Genomic DNA, 16500 nt, shown 5'->3' on the forward strand with positions numbered 1-16500 from the left:
GTGTGGCAGTGGGCTCTGCCAGCCCCCTGTAGGTAGCAGGCAGTGCTGTCCCCCTCCCCACATCCCACTGGATGCTGGACCTGCCCCACCTCGTGGTGATTCCCCCCGGCCTGGCTCCACAAACCCTGCAAACTTTTCAAACTTTATTAAATACAAAACCCCCGGTCTCCGCGACCGAATGCTGCATTCAACGTACGCTGAAAAAAGGGTCAGACATTCAAATGTACAAAAGTCGCCGGTGTCCCCCTGCCCTGGCGTGCTGCCCTGTGCCCAGCCCCACTGCTCCCGGCCCCCTGCAGGGTGTGGGGGGGTGCCAGGGCTCTCAGTCCCATGGAGGGGCACAGGGCACCTGCCCTGCATGGCCCCGACCTCTCCTGCCTGCAGCCTCCCTGCCCCAAGGAAGGGGGAAGCCAGAAAAGGGGCAGACTCCAATAGTCTCCAAACTGCCTGTGGGACACTTGCTGCTGCAGGGTGACCCCCTCCTGGTGCCAGCCCACACCAAGAGGGGTTGAAATGAGCCCCATTCCCACCCCCTAAGTGGGGGGGGCAGGTGCAGGCAGGGGCTGCATGCACACAGCATCTGCCTTTGGGGTGAGGGGATGGGATATGGCTGCCAGCCCCCAGCCCTGGGTAAAATGAGGCACAGCAAGGGGCATTCGCTAACCAGAGGTCTCTGTTTGGCAGAGCTGAGACAGGGCCCGGCTCTAAGCACCAGACTAAAGCAGAGGAAGACAGCGAGCCATGTCTGTGTGCCCAACAGGGCAGCAACCTCACCCTGATCCTGCCTGCTCAGGGGGACCTGGGCTGCTCCCACCCCTGGCTGGGGCTGCAGCGGCTCCTGCGCTGCTGAAGGGGGAAGCCTGCACCCCACTTCTCGCAGTGCTGGTGGGGACCTCCCCCCACATTCCCAGAGCAGCGGGATCTTGCCCTCCAGCCCAGTGTGCAGGCAGGAGCTGGCATGGGCAGGGGGCTCCTCACCAGTGCTGGAGCTGCCCCCTCCCTCTGTGCCGGGGGGTGGCCAATCTCGTCCACCAACACAGTGAGTATGGGGTGGGGGTCCTGCAAACACACTTGTGGGGACGGGGGGGACAGAGAAATCCTGGGGAGTGAGGGGCCGGCTGGGAGGCAGCCGTCTCCAGAAGGCAGCAGAGTAGGGAGAAAACATCCCTGTCCAGTCCTGGCGCTCGAGCCGGGGCAAAACCCACCTTGCCCAGCCAGCTCAGACACAGAGCTGGGTCCCCGTGGCTCTGCCGGTGGCACAAGCACTAGCCCCGGGCCAGGCGGGGGGGTGGCCTGCCGATCTCCACTGTGATGTTGGTGTACATGGGCTGGCGTGATACCTCCACCAGCCGGTACTGCAGCGAGCTGATCCCGTCCCGCTTCATCGTCATTTTGGTGTTCTGGATCTTGGTGAACCTGGTGGAAAGGGGAGCAGGATGAGGCGGGGGACATAGCTTCCATAGGGCCAGTGGTGCTGGACATCCATGGGAGTGATCAGAGCAGGAAAGCTGGTGTTTGGAGGCAGCCCAGTGATCACTTGGCACCTTGGCTGCCCCGGCCCCTGCGGCTCACTCACCTCTGCGGGTTGGGCTCATTGTGTTTGTCCCGTTCATGCTTGATCATGCGGTACCTCCCAATGCGGATGTCGGGCCTCGACACCTTCATGCCATTCAGGGAGATGCTGGGGGGTGGAAGCAGGAAGGGATGGGAGTGTGAGCACCAGGGTGTGACATTCCAAAGCCCAGAGGCCTTCGGGGATTAGCCCCCAGGCCAAATAAACCTCCACCTGTTTAAAAAGCGCTGTGCCAAGGCAAGATCATAGAAACACAGAATGGTTTGGGTTGGAAAGGACCTTAAGATCATCTAGTTCTAACCCCCTGCCACGGGCAGGGACACTTCACACTTGACCGTGTCACCCAAAGCTCTGTCCAACCTGGCCTTGAACAATGCCAGGGATGGAGCATTTATCACTTCTTTGGGCAACTCATTCCAGTGCCTCACCACCCTCACAGTAAGGAACTTCTTCCTTATAGCTAACCTGAACTTCCCCTGTTTAAGTTTAAACCCATTACCCTTCGTGAGCCACTGCCACTACCGAGGGTGCCGCATGCCCCACGGCAGAGTGTGCCCAAAGCACTACTCCTGCCTGGTGACCTCCATCTCCACTGGCCGGCAGCTGCGGTCAGCCAGCACCAAGCACACATCACCATCCATCCCCCCTTTCGCAGCCCCTGCTCTTTACATTCTCCAAATGCCGGTGCTCGGCCCTTCCCTTGGGGCCCTCTCTACATGTTAAGGGCAGGCTGAACCTCTCCCAGAGCTCCACATGCGGCCTGTTCAACACCCCAAACCCACCATGGATGGAAACTGCAACCATGCCACCCTGCCCACAGCAACTGCAACTGTGCCAGCCTGTACACAGCACCTAAAAGGGTTGGATTGCTTGACCAGCCATTATGGGGTGGTTGTGCACCACCAGCCACACACTGCTCCCCTGGGCAGTGCCATGGGACGGTGGGAGAAGAGGCAGCAGTGGTGTGGATGAGAATTCAGCTCTGGCTCATCATGCAGCTGTGCTGCAGCCTGCCGGCTGCTGGCAGAAATGCCTGTTTGGCTGCTGCACAGCCACCACTGAGACGCTTCCAAGTTTTGCTTCCCAGCCCTGGACACTTCCAAGTTCAGTGTTCCTGCCCTGGCCTGGAGCAGAGCCCGCAGGTACACTGCCCCACTGGCACAGCTCATAGCATGACACAGCCCCAGCACACCGCGGGATTCAGCCACAAGGAAGACACATACCAACATCCTGGAAAGAAACAGCTCAGTCCCTGGGGATCACCCAGCCTCAAGTTGGATGGTAATTAAATGCCCCCCTGCCTCCGCTCCCTGGGAGAAGAGAAGGCTCAAGAGGGAATCTTATTGCTGTCTACAACTACCTGAAAGGAGATTGTAGTGAGGTGGGGGTCTGTCTCTTCTCCCAAGTAACAAGTGATAGAACAAGAGGTAACGGCCTCAAGCTGCACCAGGGAGGTTATTAGGAAAAATTCTGTCACCAAAAGGCATTGGAACAGGCTGCACAGGGCAGTGGTGGAATCACTGGCCCTGGAAGTGTTCAAAAACCATGTAGATGAGGCCCTCAGTGATGGACTTGGCAGTGCTGAGGTAATCATTGGACTTGATCTTAAAGGTCTTTTCCAACCCAGTTGACTCTATGATTCTATGTGGAATGCCTCATGCACGTCCCCCACAAAACCAGGAGCTCCAGCACTGGTAATGGACCAGGTCAGTGCTTGCAGAAAAACCCCAGCACACCCCAACCAGCCGCTGCTGGCGATGGGTTGGCACCTACCGGTTAAAGATGTCATCATCCTCTCCTCCCCAGCCCCAATACTCATTAGGAAAGCCATTGATCTTCAGGAACTGCGACTTGCTCAGGCCAGAGACGCCGCCAAAGTAGCCAGCGTAGGGCAGCCTGCAGGTTGAGAGCAAACAGGTCAGCCCCAGGGACAGGCAAGGATGGAAGTCAGCCCCACAGGGACTCGCAGGTACAAGCAACAGCCCTCTTCTGTGTTACCCTCCCACCCAGGGCTCTGTGCTCTCTCCCATCCCTCATCCACAATTCAAGCCAGCAACCCCATGCGGGCCCAGGTGAGAAACCGAGGTTGGTGGCCTCAGTGTCATCCCAGTGAAGCCACACCAGCCCTGGCTGTGTGGAAACACCCCAGGCTTCAGTTCACTCACCTGAACCCAAACTTGTCCATGCCAACAGCAAAGTGCCGCGGCTGCTCGTAGCAGCGATAGAGGTTACGGTCGTCCATGGGGATGAGGTCCACATCGCTGAAAATGAAGCAGTCGTACTCCTCATCATCCTTGAGCGCCTCCAGGAAGCCCACGTTCAGCAGCTTGGCCCGGTTGAAGGTGTCCTCACCAAACTGCAGGGCAGAGATCAGCAATGCCCACCTGCCCACCCCATCCCCAACACCTCCTCACCCCTGCCCATCTCACCTGGTTGATGATGTAGATGCCATAAGCCACCTTTTGTCGGCGCAGGATGGGGTGCAGGTAGTGCAGCCAGTACTTGAGGTGGTGCTCACGGTGCCGGAATGGGATGAGGATGGCCACCTTCTGCCGGGGCAGGCAGTCCGGGGGGGTGTACTTGCCACCCAGGCGCACGTCGGGGTTCTCCCGCTGCACCCGCTCCATGCTCATGGGAGAGCTGAACTCGATGAGCAGGCGCCCGACTGCAAGAGGGAGGGCACGGTGACGCCCACAGGACAGGATTTGGTCAGGGTCATGGTCACCTGCCGCTCCCAGCCAGGCTGGCAGAGCAAGCAGTGAGGGGGGCCTGCAAGCGGGACTGGCACTGCCAAGGGCAGATGATGCTCAAAACTTTTCCCAAATGGGGACAGAGAGACTGGAGACACCACTAAGAAAACCTGACAGCTGGTACCAGTTCCAGGGTATCCCAACTACTCCACCCTTGAGACCAGGCAGAAGCCATGTCCAGGGCCCATGGGACAAGGATGCCACCCACGGGGACCCACCCCAGCCCCATAGAATCACAGAATGGTTTGGGTTGTAAAGGACCTTAAGATCATCCAGTTCCAACCCCCCTGCCATGGGCAGGGACACGTCACACTACACCATGTCACCCAAGGCTCTGTCAACCTGGCCTTTAACATGCTTGCAGCCAAAGTTCCACTCTCTGACAGTGCTCATCCCACGTCTCACCTAAGCCGGGAGGTGTCTCCTGGCAGGGCTGCAAGGGCTTCTCAGTGGCAGAGTGGTTGGTGCTGGGCTTGGCGCTGGGGGACGGGGCCTCAGCACCGGCCGGCCCGTAGCTGGGGGCAGTGCCGTTGGGGCGGGAGGAGTTGGAGAAGTGGTGTGTGCGCGAGGCATTCCTGGCATTGAAGCGGCTGAAGAAGTCCAGGTGCTGCGCGTAGACATCGAAGTAGAGGATCATGATGATAACGAAGTGGAGCAGGCAGAGCAGCAGCACGGCCTTGCAAATCCTTTCCAGGGTCACCCCCAAGAGCAGCCTGGTCATCTTCCGGGCACAGGCAGGCGGACATGTGCGTTTAGCGGGGCAGGGGGGCGGCTCCAGCCACGGTCTCGATCCTGCTGAGACACCCCATGCTCAGGACACTGCCAGCCTGAACAGCACTGAGGCAGCAGGAGCAGTGCAGGACCTGACCTGCGTCAGCACCTGATGCAGAGGTGATGGGCAAGTCAGTATGCCAGAAAACACCTTGGCTGAGTACTGCGCTTTGACCTCTGCTCTAAAGGCTCAGCCATGAAGACACAAGAGGCCCCCAGTCCTACACAGCAAGTCTCCTTTGTGCTTTCCAAGGCTAAGTCCAAGCCAGACCCACTCCCCCTTCCCATTAACCCCCAGCAGGGGACAGGGACATTCCCACAAGCACCGTAAAGAGCCTCCATGGAGACTGGGCCCTTGAAGAAGGTCATGCTCTACAAAAATGCAGCCAGCTGGGATGTCCCAAGGCCACCCCTTTCCAAGGCACCCCATTTCCCTGCTCTCCATCCTGTCGCCACCCTGCCGTGCTGTGCCCCAGCAGCAGCACCAAAGGGGGCCTGGCAATGAGTGCCATGCCTGCAGGGGCCCTCCTCAGGGCACCCAGTGGGATAAGCATCTGTGGGGCAGACACTGAGCTGAGCCAGGGGGATGTCCCAGCTTATGTCCAGGGGGGTCCAGCTTACAGCCAGTGGTGCAGGTCCTCTCTTCTCCTGCTGCTGGTGGGAATGCCCCTGGGCTGCTAGGAGCTGCTGGGAGCCAGGATCCCCTTATCTCTCCCACATGACAACTGGAGATGTGCCAGAGCCCTGCTGGGAAGGCAGCCCAGAGAGTCACCGGAGAGCCCTGGCCGCGCCAAACCGCCCGTCCCTTCCCAGCCCTGCCACTGCTGGGAGCGCAGCATGGCCGTGCACCCCAGTTCCTGCCCTGGCTCCTGTCCCAGTCTCTGCTCTCAGAACCGCTAGAACAGGGCAAGGCGACCCCGCAAGGGACAGGCACAGGGGTTCACAAGGCCATGGGGGTCCTGGGACAGGCCAGTGCTGCTGCAGGGACCCTGGTGGGATCCCAACAGACCAGGATCTGTAGCAGGACCCCCATTAGAGTGCAGCTAGGACCTGAGGGTGCTGGCAACCAGCCGGGGTCTGGGGCCAGCCCACCAGCAGCTGCCAGCCCTGGCCAGTGGGGCCTCCCCGGGGAGCTGCAGGGCACCCGGCCAGCACCGACTGGCTGGGAATGGGGATGGGAGCTGAGGTGTGAAGTGGAATCCCCCACCCAGCCCTGCTCCAGCTGCATTCCCAGCCACAGGACTGACCCCAGCAGGCAGCGGGGTGCTGGCAGGAGCCCATGGCAGGCAGGGAAGTGCTGGAAAAGGCTCCAAGCCTAATGTCCCAACTGTGTCCATCCTCTGTTTCCACAGGATGCAGAGTGGGGTTCCCATGGGCACAGCCATGCACATGCCAGCATCCCAACTCCTCATCCAGGTTTGTTCTAGAAACTTGCCCTCTGGAGAAAAGCTGGCTTTGCTGTTATCTCCCAAACCTTTCCATGGTCACGATGCCCTATCTACCCAGCACAGCCCTCGACAGAGAGACCTGCCTGCCACCAGCGCCTGCCAGAAACCCTCCCCTAAACCCCTGGCAGCAGGCAGCACATGGAGCAGCAGCATCTCAACAGCCAGGCAGGGAGGGCAAAACAAGAGCAGGTTTTAGGGACCCTTTAGCAGGGCAGTCCACAGGGTGAGCAGGGAGCGGTGTTCGACGGGAACAAAAGCGAGGCGCTCCATCGACCGGCGGCCACAGGATGCCACCAACATGAGTGGGCTCAAAAACACCCGCTAGGCAAGGGGCTGTGAAACATGATGTCATCTCCCTCACACAGCATCTCCACAGGGTGCGAGAGGCTAAAAGCAACGTGGGGTTGGGGCGCTGGTCCCCCGGGGTTCACCCCGCTGTGGTGTGTGTCATGGGGCTGGGATGCTCGTTTTGGAGGGGATGCTCGTCCCTATGGGCTCCCTTTTCCCACAGGACATCCTTAGGCTGGGAGAAGGGAGGAGCTGAGGGAGCCGACGGCCCCGGTGGCCACAAGCGGGACAAGGGGGCACATTCAGCACGGTCAACCCCTCCCCAGTTCTCCCAGTCCCCAACACACACACACAAACTTACTGAAAAACTAGAAACAACCACAAAAACGGGGCTTTTAACCGAGCCGGGGCGGTGCCACCCATAAGTGACCGCGATCGCATCCCGCGGGTCGCATCCCGGGCCTCCCCCACCCGGCCAGGCCTGTCCGCGCCGCTGCACTCACCGCGGCCTCGGGGCTGCCGCGCCGCCCCGGCGCCGGTCAGCGGCCCCCGCCGCCGCCTCCTTCTCTTCCTCTTTCTCCTCTTCCTCCTCCAGCCCCGGCCGCCGGCCCGCGGGCTCCCATGCCCGGGGCTGCGGGGGGGCCTTGCCGGCCGTGCCGCCGCACCACCGAGAGCCGCAGGGAGACGGGGCCGCGCCCGCACGCCGGCTCCGCCCGCCGCCGCCGCCGCACCGGGCGGGGCCGCCGCCGCCGCCCGCCCTTCACTCAGGGACCGCGCTTCCGCCGGGCCGGGGCAGCCCCGCGGGGACCGGGACCTCACGGACGCAGACCCCCCACCCCTCTCCGCGGGATGCTCGATGCCCACAGGCCTTGGGCACAGGCGCGGCACCGGCACCTCCCGAGCGCCTCTGGGCACCCCGGACGCGGTGTCTCGGTGTTCCGTCTCCCCTGCCTCTCGCTGCCGGGAGACAGCCAGTCCCGAGTGTTGGGTTCAGCGCCCGTCATGACCTATTTGTGCCTTCCCCCCCCTCCCCGGTTCCATGTTCCATTGCTAGGAAACGCTGCGAATTCCACTCTCCCTAGCACAATATCAACAAAAGATCTTGGGCTGGTCCCACCGCGAGTTCGGCCCAACAGGAGTAACTTCTGTGCCATTCACAGCCTGTCCCTTCTTGCCAGCAATCCCATGGTATGGTATGTATTGATCAGCCCTTGCCCCCTTTGCTTCTGCCTGTGTCAGGCCACTCACCACAGCAAGGGCTTGCCCTTTGCCCCGCACCCACTCCCTTAAGAAGACAACCTTACAGCAGAGATTGGAGCAGCACCCAACCAGCCCAGCCCTGCTGGCACTTGTCCAGCTTCTGCCTCCAGCTCTTGGTTCAGCTCTTCAGCAGGTGGCATTTCCCCACCAGTTCTTACATGTAGTCACCAAATCATCTTTCAACTCTTCCTGCTGCTTCTCCTTAAATGAGACATATAAGATGCTGGAGCCCTGCTTAAGCTTTTTCTCCATGCTTGGGCAGCACACATTTAGCACACTCAGGTCCTAGAACTCAAGTGCATAGACCTAGAACAAGGGAGCACAGGGGATGCTCACCTCACCACGGGAGGCAGGCTGTGGGGCACCCCAGACACCATGAGCCCTGTCCTGGTGGGTCTTATGCCCTTGTAAGAGGCCCGTGGGCAAGTCTGGAGCCTGTTCTGGCTGTGATACACAGGTGAGATTTGGAGGGCTCAAAAGCACCTCAGAGAGGGAGATTTCTGGCAGTGAGTGGATTTCTACCAAGCCAAGGCAGGAAAAGGCAAGGCCCATCCCTGAGAGACAAGTAGGTAAGCCTTTCAAGACAGCTGATAACCAGGAAGATGATTAACCCATAGAGCAGCTTTATACCACCAGCACAGGCATCTTCTTCCTGAATGCAGCCCCATGAGCCTGGTGTGGGTCTGATAAGACTGCAGCTCCCAAGGCCTTCAGGTGTCCCTGGCCTGCACCAGCAGCAATGCCAGAGGATGAGGGTACAGGCTTTGCATGGGACGAGCAAAACACTCAACACCCTTTCTTATGAGCAGGCAGGGCTCAGCTTATGTCCCTGCCATTATGTGGGGCACATGGAGCTGCTGTCACAGCCTCCAGCCCTAGAGGACAGCCAGCAGGAGCAGTGCTCTGGTTTACCCCAGCCGCCTTCCCCACACCCAGGGCTGAAACACACTGCTATCCCAAAACATGCAGGACAACGTGGAGCAGAGCCAGCAGACCTCAGAGAGGTCATGCTGTCCTAACCCAAGGGCAAAAATCAGCAGGCGTGAGCAAACCCTTCCATGGCTCCAACAGCCCCACTGCTGCCCCAGCCTGTCACATCCAGGTGGGAAAACAGATCGGCAGCTCCAGGTGCATACCCGTTCTGCGGCAGCACTCACAGCACTGAGGATCAATGCCTCTCCTGCAAAGGTGTTCTGGCAGCACAGCAGGATGAGGGCTTGTGCTGGATACAGCAGACTGCAGAAGCATCGGCTCCAGGCTCTCTGCAGAGCGGAGGCAGGAGGACCTTGTTCTTCCCTTCCCCCAAGCAGCAGATGAGCTGCAGGCCCAGCTCTCCACAGCCACTTCCCCACGCTGTACTCACTGCAGCCAGGGAGAGGGAACCAAAGGAGCACAAAGCATCCCCACCCCAGGACCTCTGCTAGGGCCTCCCAGGATCGAGAGGCACAGCAGAATGGGGAGCCCAGGCAATAAGCAGCACCCAGCCAGCAGTCACAGGAGGGAGTTGCTGGCCAGAGGACAGGGGCAAGATCTTTGTTCCTCTGCCCTTCTGGTGCTCCCAAGCTACACAATGGGGCTATGAACACTGCGTGCTAAATTACCTGGATGGGAGCCGAAAGCCCAAACCAGCTTGTGCCTGTGGCTCGAGCACGCCTCACGTGGGGCAGTGCCAGTGCTGGTAGGAGCCTGGCAGAAGCAGAGTGGAGCTGCCCAATGCCTGCTCCAGCAGCCTCCTACCTGCTCTGGGCAGCAAAGCAGAGCTTTCCCACAAAGCAGACTTCCCACAGCCCAGAGAAGGCTGAGCAGGCAGCAGGGTTAACCCCACACAGAGAGGGCACCACCAGGCTCCTGGAGCAGAGCAGGGACTCTGCCAGAGGGGAACCTTGAGCAGGACAGCCTGAATCAGCACTTGCTCCCTGTAAGCCTCTTGGGTGCGCACAGGGCAGAGGAGGAGCTGCATCCTTGGACGAGAACCATTATTTATTTCACAGACACAGAACTGCACTGGTGGTAGGTTCTACACACACCGGGGACACGCAGCAGCAGGGCACAGGCTGCTGGGGCAGAATTTGTCACACAGAGAAGTTTGTTTCTTCCGATGGGCCGATGGGTTGGCAGGAAGGGGCTCTACACAGCTGGGCTCCTGCTCCCACCGCTGGGCAGCTCCCACCCCAGTCAAGGATAGAAACATTAAATAAGTATATACAGCACCTCTTGGGGTGGGCTGGAACAGGCTGGGTGCGACAGGGCTCAGTTGCCCATTTTTACTTTAGATGTCTAGGAAGAAAAAACAGAAAAGAGGTTAGGCTGCGCCCCACACACCCTAGCCCAGCACCCCAGTTCCACCCAAGCACCCTAGGACCATCCAGAAGCTGCAGACAGCTTATCACCTCACTGATAAGACATGAGCATCACACAGGGTACACCCAAGGTGACACACTCGGTGATAGTTGCTCAGAGGGCCTAGAGGCACAGAATGCTGTGGGGAGAACTGTGCCACCCCAAACCCTGAGAGCAGCCTCCCTGCCCCCATGCAGAGCATGATGCTGGAGCCTAGGGGTGTCTGCTTGGAGCTGAAGAGCACTCAGGGTGACAGGCACCTTGTGTTCATATAAGCTTGGTGGCCCCAGGAGGTGGGTACCTGCAGGATAGCAACGATGACCCCAAACAACCCTATGGCACTGCCAAAGATCTCCACAATCAGGATCTTGACGAAGAGGCTGGCATTCTGGGCATCAGCCAGGGCAGCCCCGCTGCCCACGATGCCCACACAGACCCCACAGAAGAGATTGCACAACCCCACGGTCAGGCCAGCCCCAAACATGGAGAAACCTGTGAGAGAGAAACACTGTGACAGCAGAGGATAACCCCCTTCTACCTGCACCTGGGGCATGCTGCAGCAGCTCTGCCTCCAGGTGATGGGAGAGCCAGAACTGCCAAGCCCCAGCAGTGTCCTCCTGGCTGCATCCTGGCTCCCACAGCTCCAAACCAGCAAGTGACAGCACCCAACAGGGTGCAGGATTGCCTTGAGAAGCAAGCCACTTTTTGGCAGAGGTGTCATTTGTCCTTCAGACACCTACAGTAGGTGGGTCAGAAAGTGGCAGTCAGGGTGTTGTAATGTTCACAGTGACCAAGCAGTCCTTACCTGCGTGGTAGTTCCTGGCTCCAATCTCCTCTGGGATGACTGCAGTGAAAGGCTGAGAGAAAGCAAAGGGGCTGGGTTAATGGCAAGTTCATGGTGTCTGGGAGAGGTCCCTGTCCGAGTACAGCATGAGGCCACCACATTTTGGCCAGAGCTGCTCCCTGAATCCATGTCCCTGAGTGGCTTCATAACACCTGCCTTGTGCGTGCTCCCCAACCCGCTCTTCAGTATACACAAGGAACACCGCACAGACCACCAACCCAAGGGCTTGCAGAGCCACAATAGTGCCCAAAGCTGGCACAAGACCACTGCTCACAACACTGGTCTGTGCCCAGTTGCCCATTCCCACTGTGGCCCACAGGGGCAGCCTGTACCTCAGCCATGTTACTGATGACAATTGCCATGATGATCCCATAGATGGCCACGGCCTCGCAGAAAATGATGCTGTGGAAGAAAGGCAAAGTATAAGCATGATATCCCAGAGCAGCCCCCACCACTTCATGGCCAGCCAGCCAGCAGTCAGACACCCCCACAGCCCTATCTAAGCCTGCCCCACTGCTGCCAAGGGCAGAAAGGCAGCCCATCCTACCCACTGCTTTCCACTCAAACAAGGGGGAGCTGCCAAACAGAAAGGCTGGGTGCTGGTTGCACTGTGCCACATGAATAAGCAGCAACAGCCATGTGGGAACCAGGCTGGGGGAGCCCTGCCCTCCACCAGCCCCTTTCTGCTCCTTAGGGGAAAGGCTGTGCAAGTTCTGGCCAGGGGAACCCTCTCCTGGGGCAGGAAGTGTGATCTCAGGGTGTTTGTTTTGAACACACTGGGCTTATTCACTGCATGATATCACACAGTGACTCTTCAAGGCAGCACTCTGGCTCGTTCAGAGTTCTTTGTTTTGAGAGCAAACAGCATTAGTAGCACCCAGCTAGAGATAGGACAGGAGCCTCTGCACCAGGCTGGGACCTGCCCTACTCAGGCACAGCATGAGCATGAACTTCAGATCTGTGCTTACCTCACCAGGTTCTTGGTTTTGATCCGAGGGGCTTTGACTCCACCACCAATGATGCTGGAACCAGTGATGTAAATCCCCCTGTGGCAGACAAGGGTGGTTGGTGGAGGATCTGGCACTCGCAGAAAGATTCAATAGGGAAACCAGGATCTTCCAGCTAAGCAAAGAATGGGGCATGCAGCTGCAGGACACTGCAGACTTGACCTGTCCATCCCCAGGGTACAAGTGGTCCCAAGCTCCACCATCTACACCAGCAGAACTGCTGAGGCACAAGAGCCACCACTGCATGGCCTGGGCTCAGGTGTACGGCTTCCAGAGAGCCAAGGTTGTCCCTGCCTCCTTGCCACCACCTGTAAGGTGATCTGCTGAGACACCCCAGGGGCACAGCAACCTGGTCCCACTGCTGTGATGACCCACACAGCTCCACACCCCTGCATTCACATGCTGTTCTGCCCCTGCTCTGCTGTGGGAGAACCACAGTGTATGCACAGCTACTGAGGTGGGACAGCAGGAGCCTGCTGAAGAGCCAGCCCCACTCACCAGGCAGCTCCCACCACTGATAGGGAGATGGCCAGGCCAATGCCCAGGTTGGACCACATGAAGGGTGAGGTCTCCGTTAGGAACCTGGAAAGGAAGAAGTGCCCTGAGTTAGCACACAGGATGAGCCCCCTAGTCATAGTGCACAGCCCCAAAACAGGTGTCCCCCACTCAGTCATGCAGCCCACGATGCATGACTTGGGTATTGCCAGACAGTGGACATGAGAGCCTCTCTCTGCCAACCAGCAGACTGCCCACACAGACTGAGATCTCCCTGCCAGAATTTCACTGTGAAGGGGAAGCCTGGGCTGGGAAAGGCAGTAATGGCTGCACCAGGACTCTGTATGAAGCCAGCCACACATATACGTGTTGCATCTATCTTGCCTCACACAGAGCAGAGGCACTGCTCACTATAGCTCTTATTGCCCTGTGATGCATGATCACTGCCTGCTGCTCAAAAGCAAGCGCTGTTCCCTGCAGGCACTGCCAACACTGCCCATCTCCTCACACAGCCCTGAGGATAACAGTATTCACAGGGAACTCACCAGGCCACATCGAAGCGGAAGCCCAGGTCAAATATTGTGTAGCAGATCCCTGGAAGGCAAGAGTGACACAGAAACCTTCAGATAGGCACCCACGACCTCCTGGCACTGCTGTTTCCTCCCACACCTCTGAACTGTCACAGCAGACATCCAGGAGCACAACACAGCATGAAGATGGGCTACTGGGAAGACTGGCTCAGGCATGCAGAGCTGTGAGGAAGGGTGTCCGTCCCCTCCTCAAAATCCAAACCCATTGATCCCAGCACTCCCATGTCAGCTCAGGACAGAGACAGCCCAGACATGTGATACTCCAGTTCTCACCCAGCAGAGGATCATGGTGGTTGTTGCACCTATTATTCCCTGACCCTACTGAGCACCCACAGGCTGTGCTGGGCTACAGGGGTTCAAGGGCAACCCTGTCCTGGTTTTGGTGATGACAAACCCACAGCCCTGAGCCCCAACATGGTCTCCATCCACATCTCCCAACGGCTGAGCTCTGCTGGAGGGCCATGGCACATGGTGACCAGCTGTCAGCTCTTCTCTCTCACAGAGGAGCAAGGCTGTGCCCTGACTGACCATCACATGCTGCTCCATCACCATCACACCATGGTCTGTGCTGTTCACCCAGGATCCCATCAACACCAGAAACTGCAGCTGCCCCCCAGCACCCACATTTCCAAGGCTGTGGACATTCAAGGCACACCTGTTGCCCTCAGCATTCCCCCCAGGGTTAATCATTTCCAGATAAATCATATTCCAACACAGGCAGGAGACATCAAAATGCAGCCCTGAGAAACCCAGACAAGCTCTTCCTTTCTAGGAAGGGATACAAGGACAGCTTGCTCTGCTGTACCCTGAGTGCTCCTCTCCCATGCTGAATAGCAGTGGGAGTCACACCCAGCATTGCTGTACAGCCCAAGCACAAAGTGCACCAAAACCCTGCCTTCATCTGAGCTCTTGAGTGGAAAAACCAGCTATAGACCATAGGAGACACTTGTTCTTTGCTTTGCTCACTGTGCACAGCTGGAAGAGAGATGGTGACCCAGCCCTAAGGGACAGATAAGCACAGGCAGCATTGGCACTGCCTGCTCCACACCAGATAAGGAGGGCAAAGAGATGCCTCTACCATCGCTGACCAGAGCCAGTGGCTGTGTGATGCCAGCCCTGTGTACAGCCAAGAAAAGATGAAATGGGAGACTTCCGACATGCTTCAAAGCAGCAAAGAGGCACAAAACATGTCCTGCAGGACAACTCGTCCCACATGAGGGCCTTGGCAGTGCAGCATAAGGAGACCTGTCCTTACAGCAGGGATGTCCCCATCATTCCTGTGTGTTACACTTCACACTAGGGGCTCAGCACCCCCCCCCAACATACAAGCACTGCTGGGTAAGCTGGCCCAGAAATGGGAAGTGGTGATGCTTGTCACTCCTCCCGAAGCAGAATCAGGGTGCCCCCTCCGCTGCAGCGACGCACACAAAGGAGGAACGGTGCCACCATGGCCAGAGAGCACTGAGGGAAGCCACATCGCAGCCTGCATGCCTAGCGACCTTCAGGGGTGATCTCTACTGTGCTGAGCCTGGCCAGTCCATGACTTGTGTTTTGGCTTTGCTGCTTGGCTGGTGGAGCAGGAACTGAACCCAACCAGCCCCAGCTGCCCTCACTTCCCAAGAGTAGCAAAGAAGAGCTACAAGCAGCTCAGGGCAGATCCTGAGGGCATCTTATACCTCTTCAAGAGCAAGTGTAGCCTTGGATTCATAGACAAAAGGAACAGGGTGAAAGACGCTTTCCTGTGAGTTCTGGCTCCCAGCCCTGTAGCCATAAGGACAGAAAAGACTCAGGGCAGCAGGACCAGAGCACCAAAGTAGGGCTCAGGACAAGGACAGAAAGCACTAAAGAAACATCACTGCAACAGTGCACTGAGCAAGACCACTTCCTGCTCATGCCTTCTCTACAAAGGGATTAGAGCAGGGAAGAGGAAGTTAAGAACATCTGGGCTCAGCTCGTTGGGATTTTCCGACACCCAAGTTAGCGCTGGTGTAAGCTCATGATTTAGAGCACCCAGTAAGGCAGCCCTGACCCCGGCACTGGGTTCACCAGGCCCTGGAAACACGAGGGAGTGAGACATCCTCTGCTTCTGACTCGGTCTCTCCCCTCACCCAAACACTGAGGCAGGAGCCAAGGTCTCCTCAGCCTCTGCCTGCCTTGTGGCCACTTCACCCTCCACTGAAAGAGGAAATAACCAGGAGCTGCAGCATAGAATCTATCCACTACTCCATGGGCAGTCCTCAGTGCCCCTGTGCCCGATGGGATCAGCAGCAAAGCCTGGGCTGCCACAAGCTGCAGCACAGCCGCACACCAGCTCTGCAATCATCCAGACAAAACTGCACCTTTACTTATGCTGTGGTAAAGCAGGAGGGTGATCGCCTCTGCCCAGGAGACATTCACTGTCACAGCCTGGAGAAAGAAGCACCTGCCTTTACCTCCCCTGGTCTGCCAAACCCAAACTGAATGCTTGACTGGCACCAGCACCGTCCTGCTCTCACATACACAGAGAAGCAGATGGGCTGCTCAAGCCGGACAGGCTCAGAGCACTGAAAGTCGCACTTCCAAGGGTGCCTGGCATTCACACGACACTGCTGAGTGTCCAAACCCCCCGAGAGAGCAGCCGAGAGCACCATGGGATGACATGCAGCCTGAGGAGCCCCACAGCAGCGCTCCGGTGCCACAGGCCAGCCCTCCCGCCTCCTCCCGTGAGCAGCCCAGCCACCGGGGGCCTGTCAGAGCTGCGCTCCCCGCTTCCCTCTTTCTTTTCACACCACAGCCCCTCTCCGAGCCCAAACCGCAGTGCCCAGACCCCCTCCTGCCCCACAACCCCCGCCCCACAGCCCGTCCCCACGACCCCCCGCTGTCGGTGACCCCAGCCCCAGCGCTGACCGACGCCCAACATCGTGGTCCAGAAGGCGAGGCCGAGCCCCGAGTACAGCAACGCGAGCCCCGTCATGGCGGCGGCGGCGGCGGCGGCGGCGGGACCGACCGGAAGGAGCGGAGCCGAGCCGAGCCGGCCGGGAACGCGCGCGTCACCTGACCCGCGCGGCACACGTGAGCGGAACCGCAGCGCCAGGGCGGGAGTAGCGTGACACTGCCGCCTCTACCGCGCCCGCTTATTGGTTGCCGGGCCTGAC

General features: G+C 58.8%; 2 protein-coding genes across 5 annotated transcripts; both read right to left on the minus strand.

Annotated features, from left to right (window-relative positions):
- Positions 1-130: 130 nt before the first annotated feature.
- B4GALT2 (beta-1,4-galactosyltransferase 2) lies at positions 131-7539 on the minus strand. Of its 3 annotated transcripts, none has more exons than XM_080622253.1 (7): positions 7334-7539; positions 4729-5115; positions 4003-4238; positions 3739-3929; positions 3347-3469; positions 1577-1681; positions 131-1416 (listed from the first exon to the last, which is right to left on the minus strand). In XM_080622253.1, exons 2-7 carry the CDS (start codon positions 5042-5044, stop codon positions 1266-1268), a joined length of 1122 nt encoding a protein of 373 aa, XP_080478379.1. In that variant the 5' UTR covers positions 5045-5115; positions 7334-7539; the 3' UTR covers positions 131-1265. The 3 variants fall into 3 exon arrangements, with proteins under 3 accessions (XP_080478379.1, XP_080478377.1, XP_080478378.1); XM_080622251.1 differs by having other exon boundaries at positions 4729-5203; positions 7334-7473; XM_080622252.1 differs by lacking the exon at positions 7334-7539 and adding an exon at positions 5716-5827.
- Positions 7540-10052: 2513 nt separating this feature from the next.
- On the minus strand, positions 10053-16405 carry ATP6V0B (ATPase H+ transporting V0 subunit b). Of its 2 annotated transcripts, none has more exons than XM_080623595.1 (8): positions 16253-16405; positions 13322-13370; positions 12780-12863; positions 12243-12320; positions 11607-11676; positions 11236-11287; positions 10732-10922; positions 10053-10367 (listed from the first exon to the last, which is right to left on the minus strand). In XM_080623595.1, the coding sequence occupies exons 1-8, from the start codon at positions 16317-16319 to the stop codon at positions 10341-10343; spliced, it is 618 nt and encodes a 205-aa protein (XP_080479721.1). In that variant the 5' UTR covers positions 16320-16405; the 3' UTR covers positions 10053-10340. The 2 variants fall into 2 exon arrangements, with proteins under 2 accessions (XP_080479721.1, XP_080479720.1); XM_080623594.1 differs by having other exon boundaries at positions 10691-10922.
- Between the last annotated feature and the right edge of the window lie 95 nt (positions 16406-16500).

This window comes from Psittacula echo (assembly GCF_963264785.1).
Source record: "Psittacula echo genome assembly, chromosome: 7".
Classification (NCBI taxonomy): domain Eukaryota; kingdom Metazoa; phylum Chordata; class Aves; order Psittaciformes; family Psittacidae; genus Psittacula; species Psittacula echo.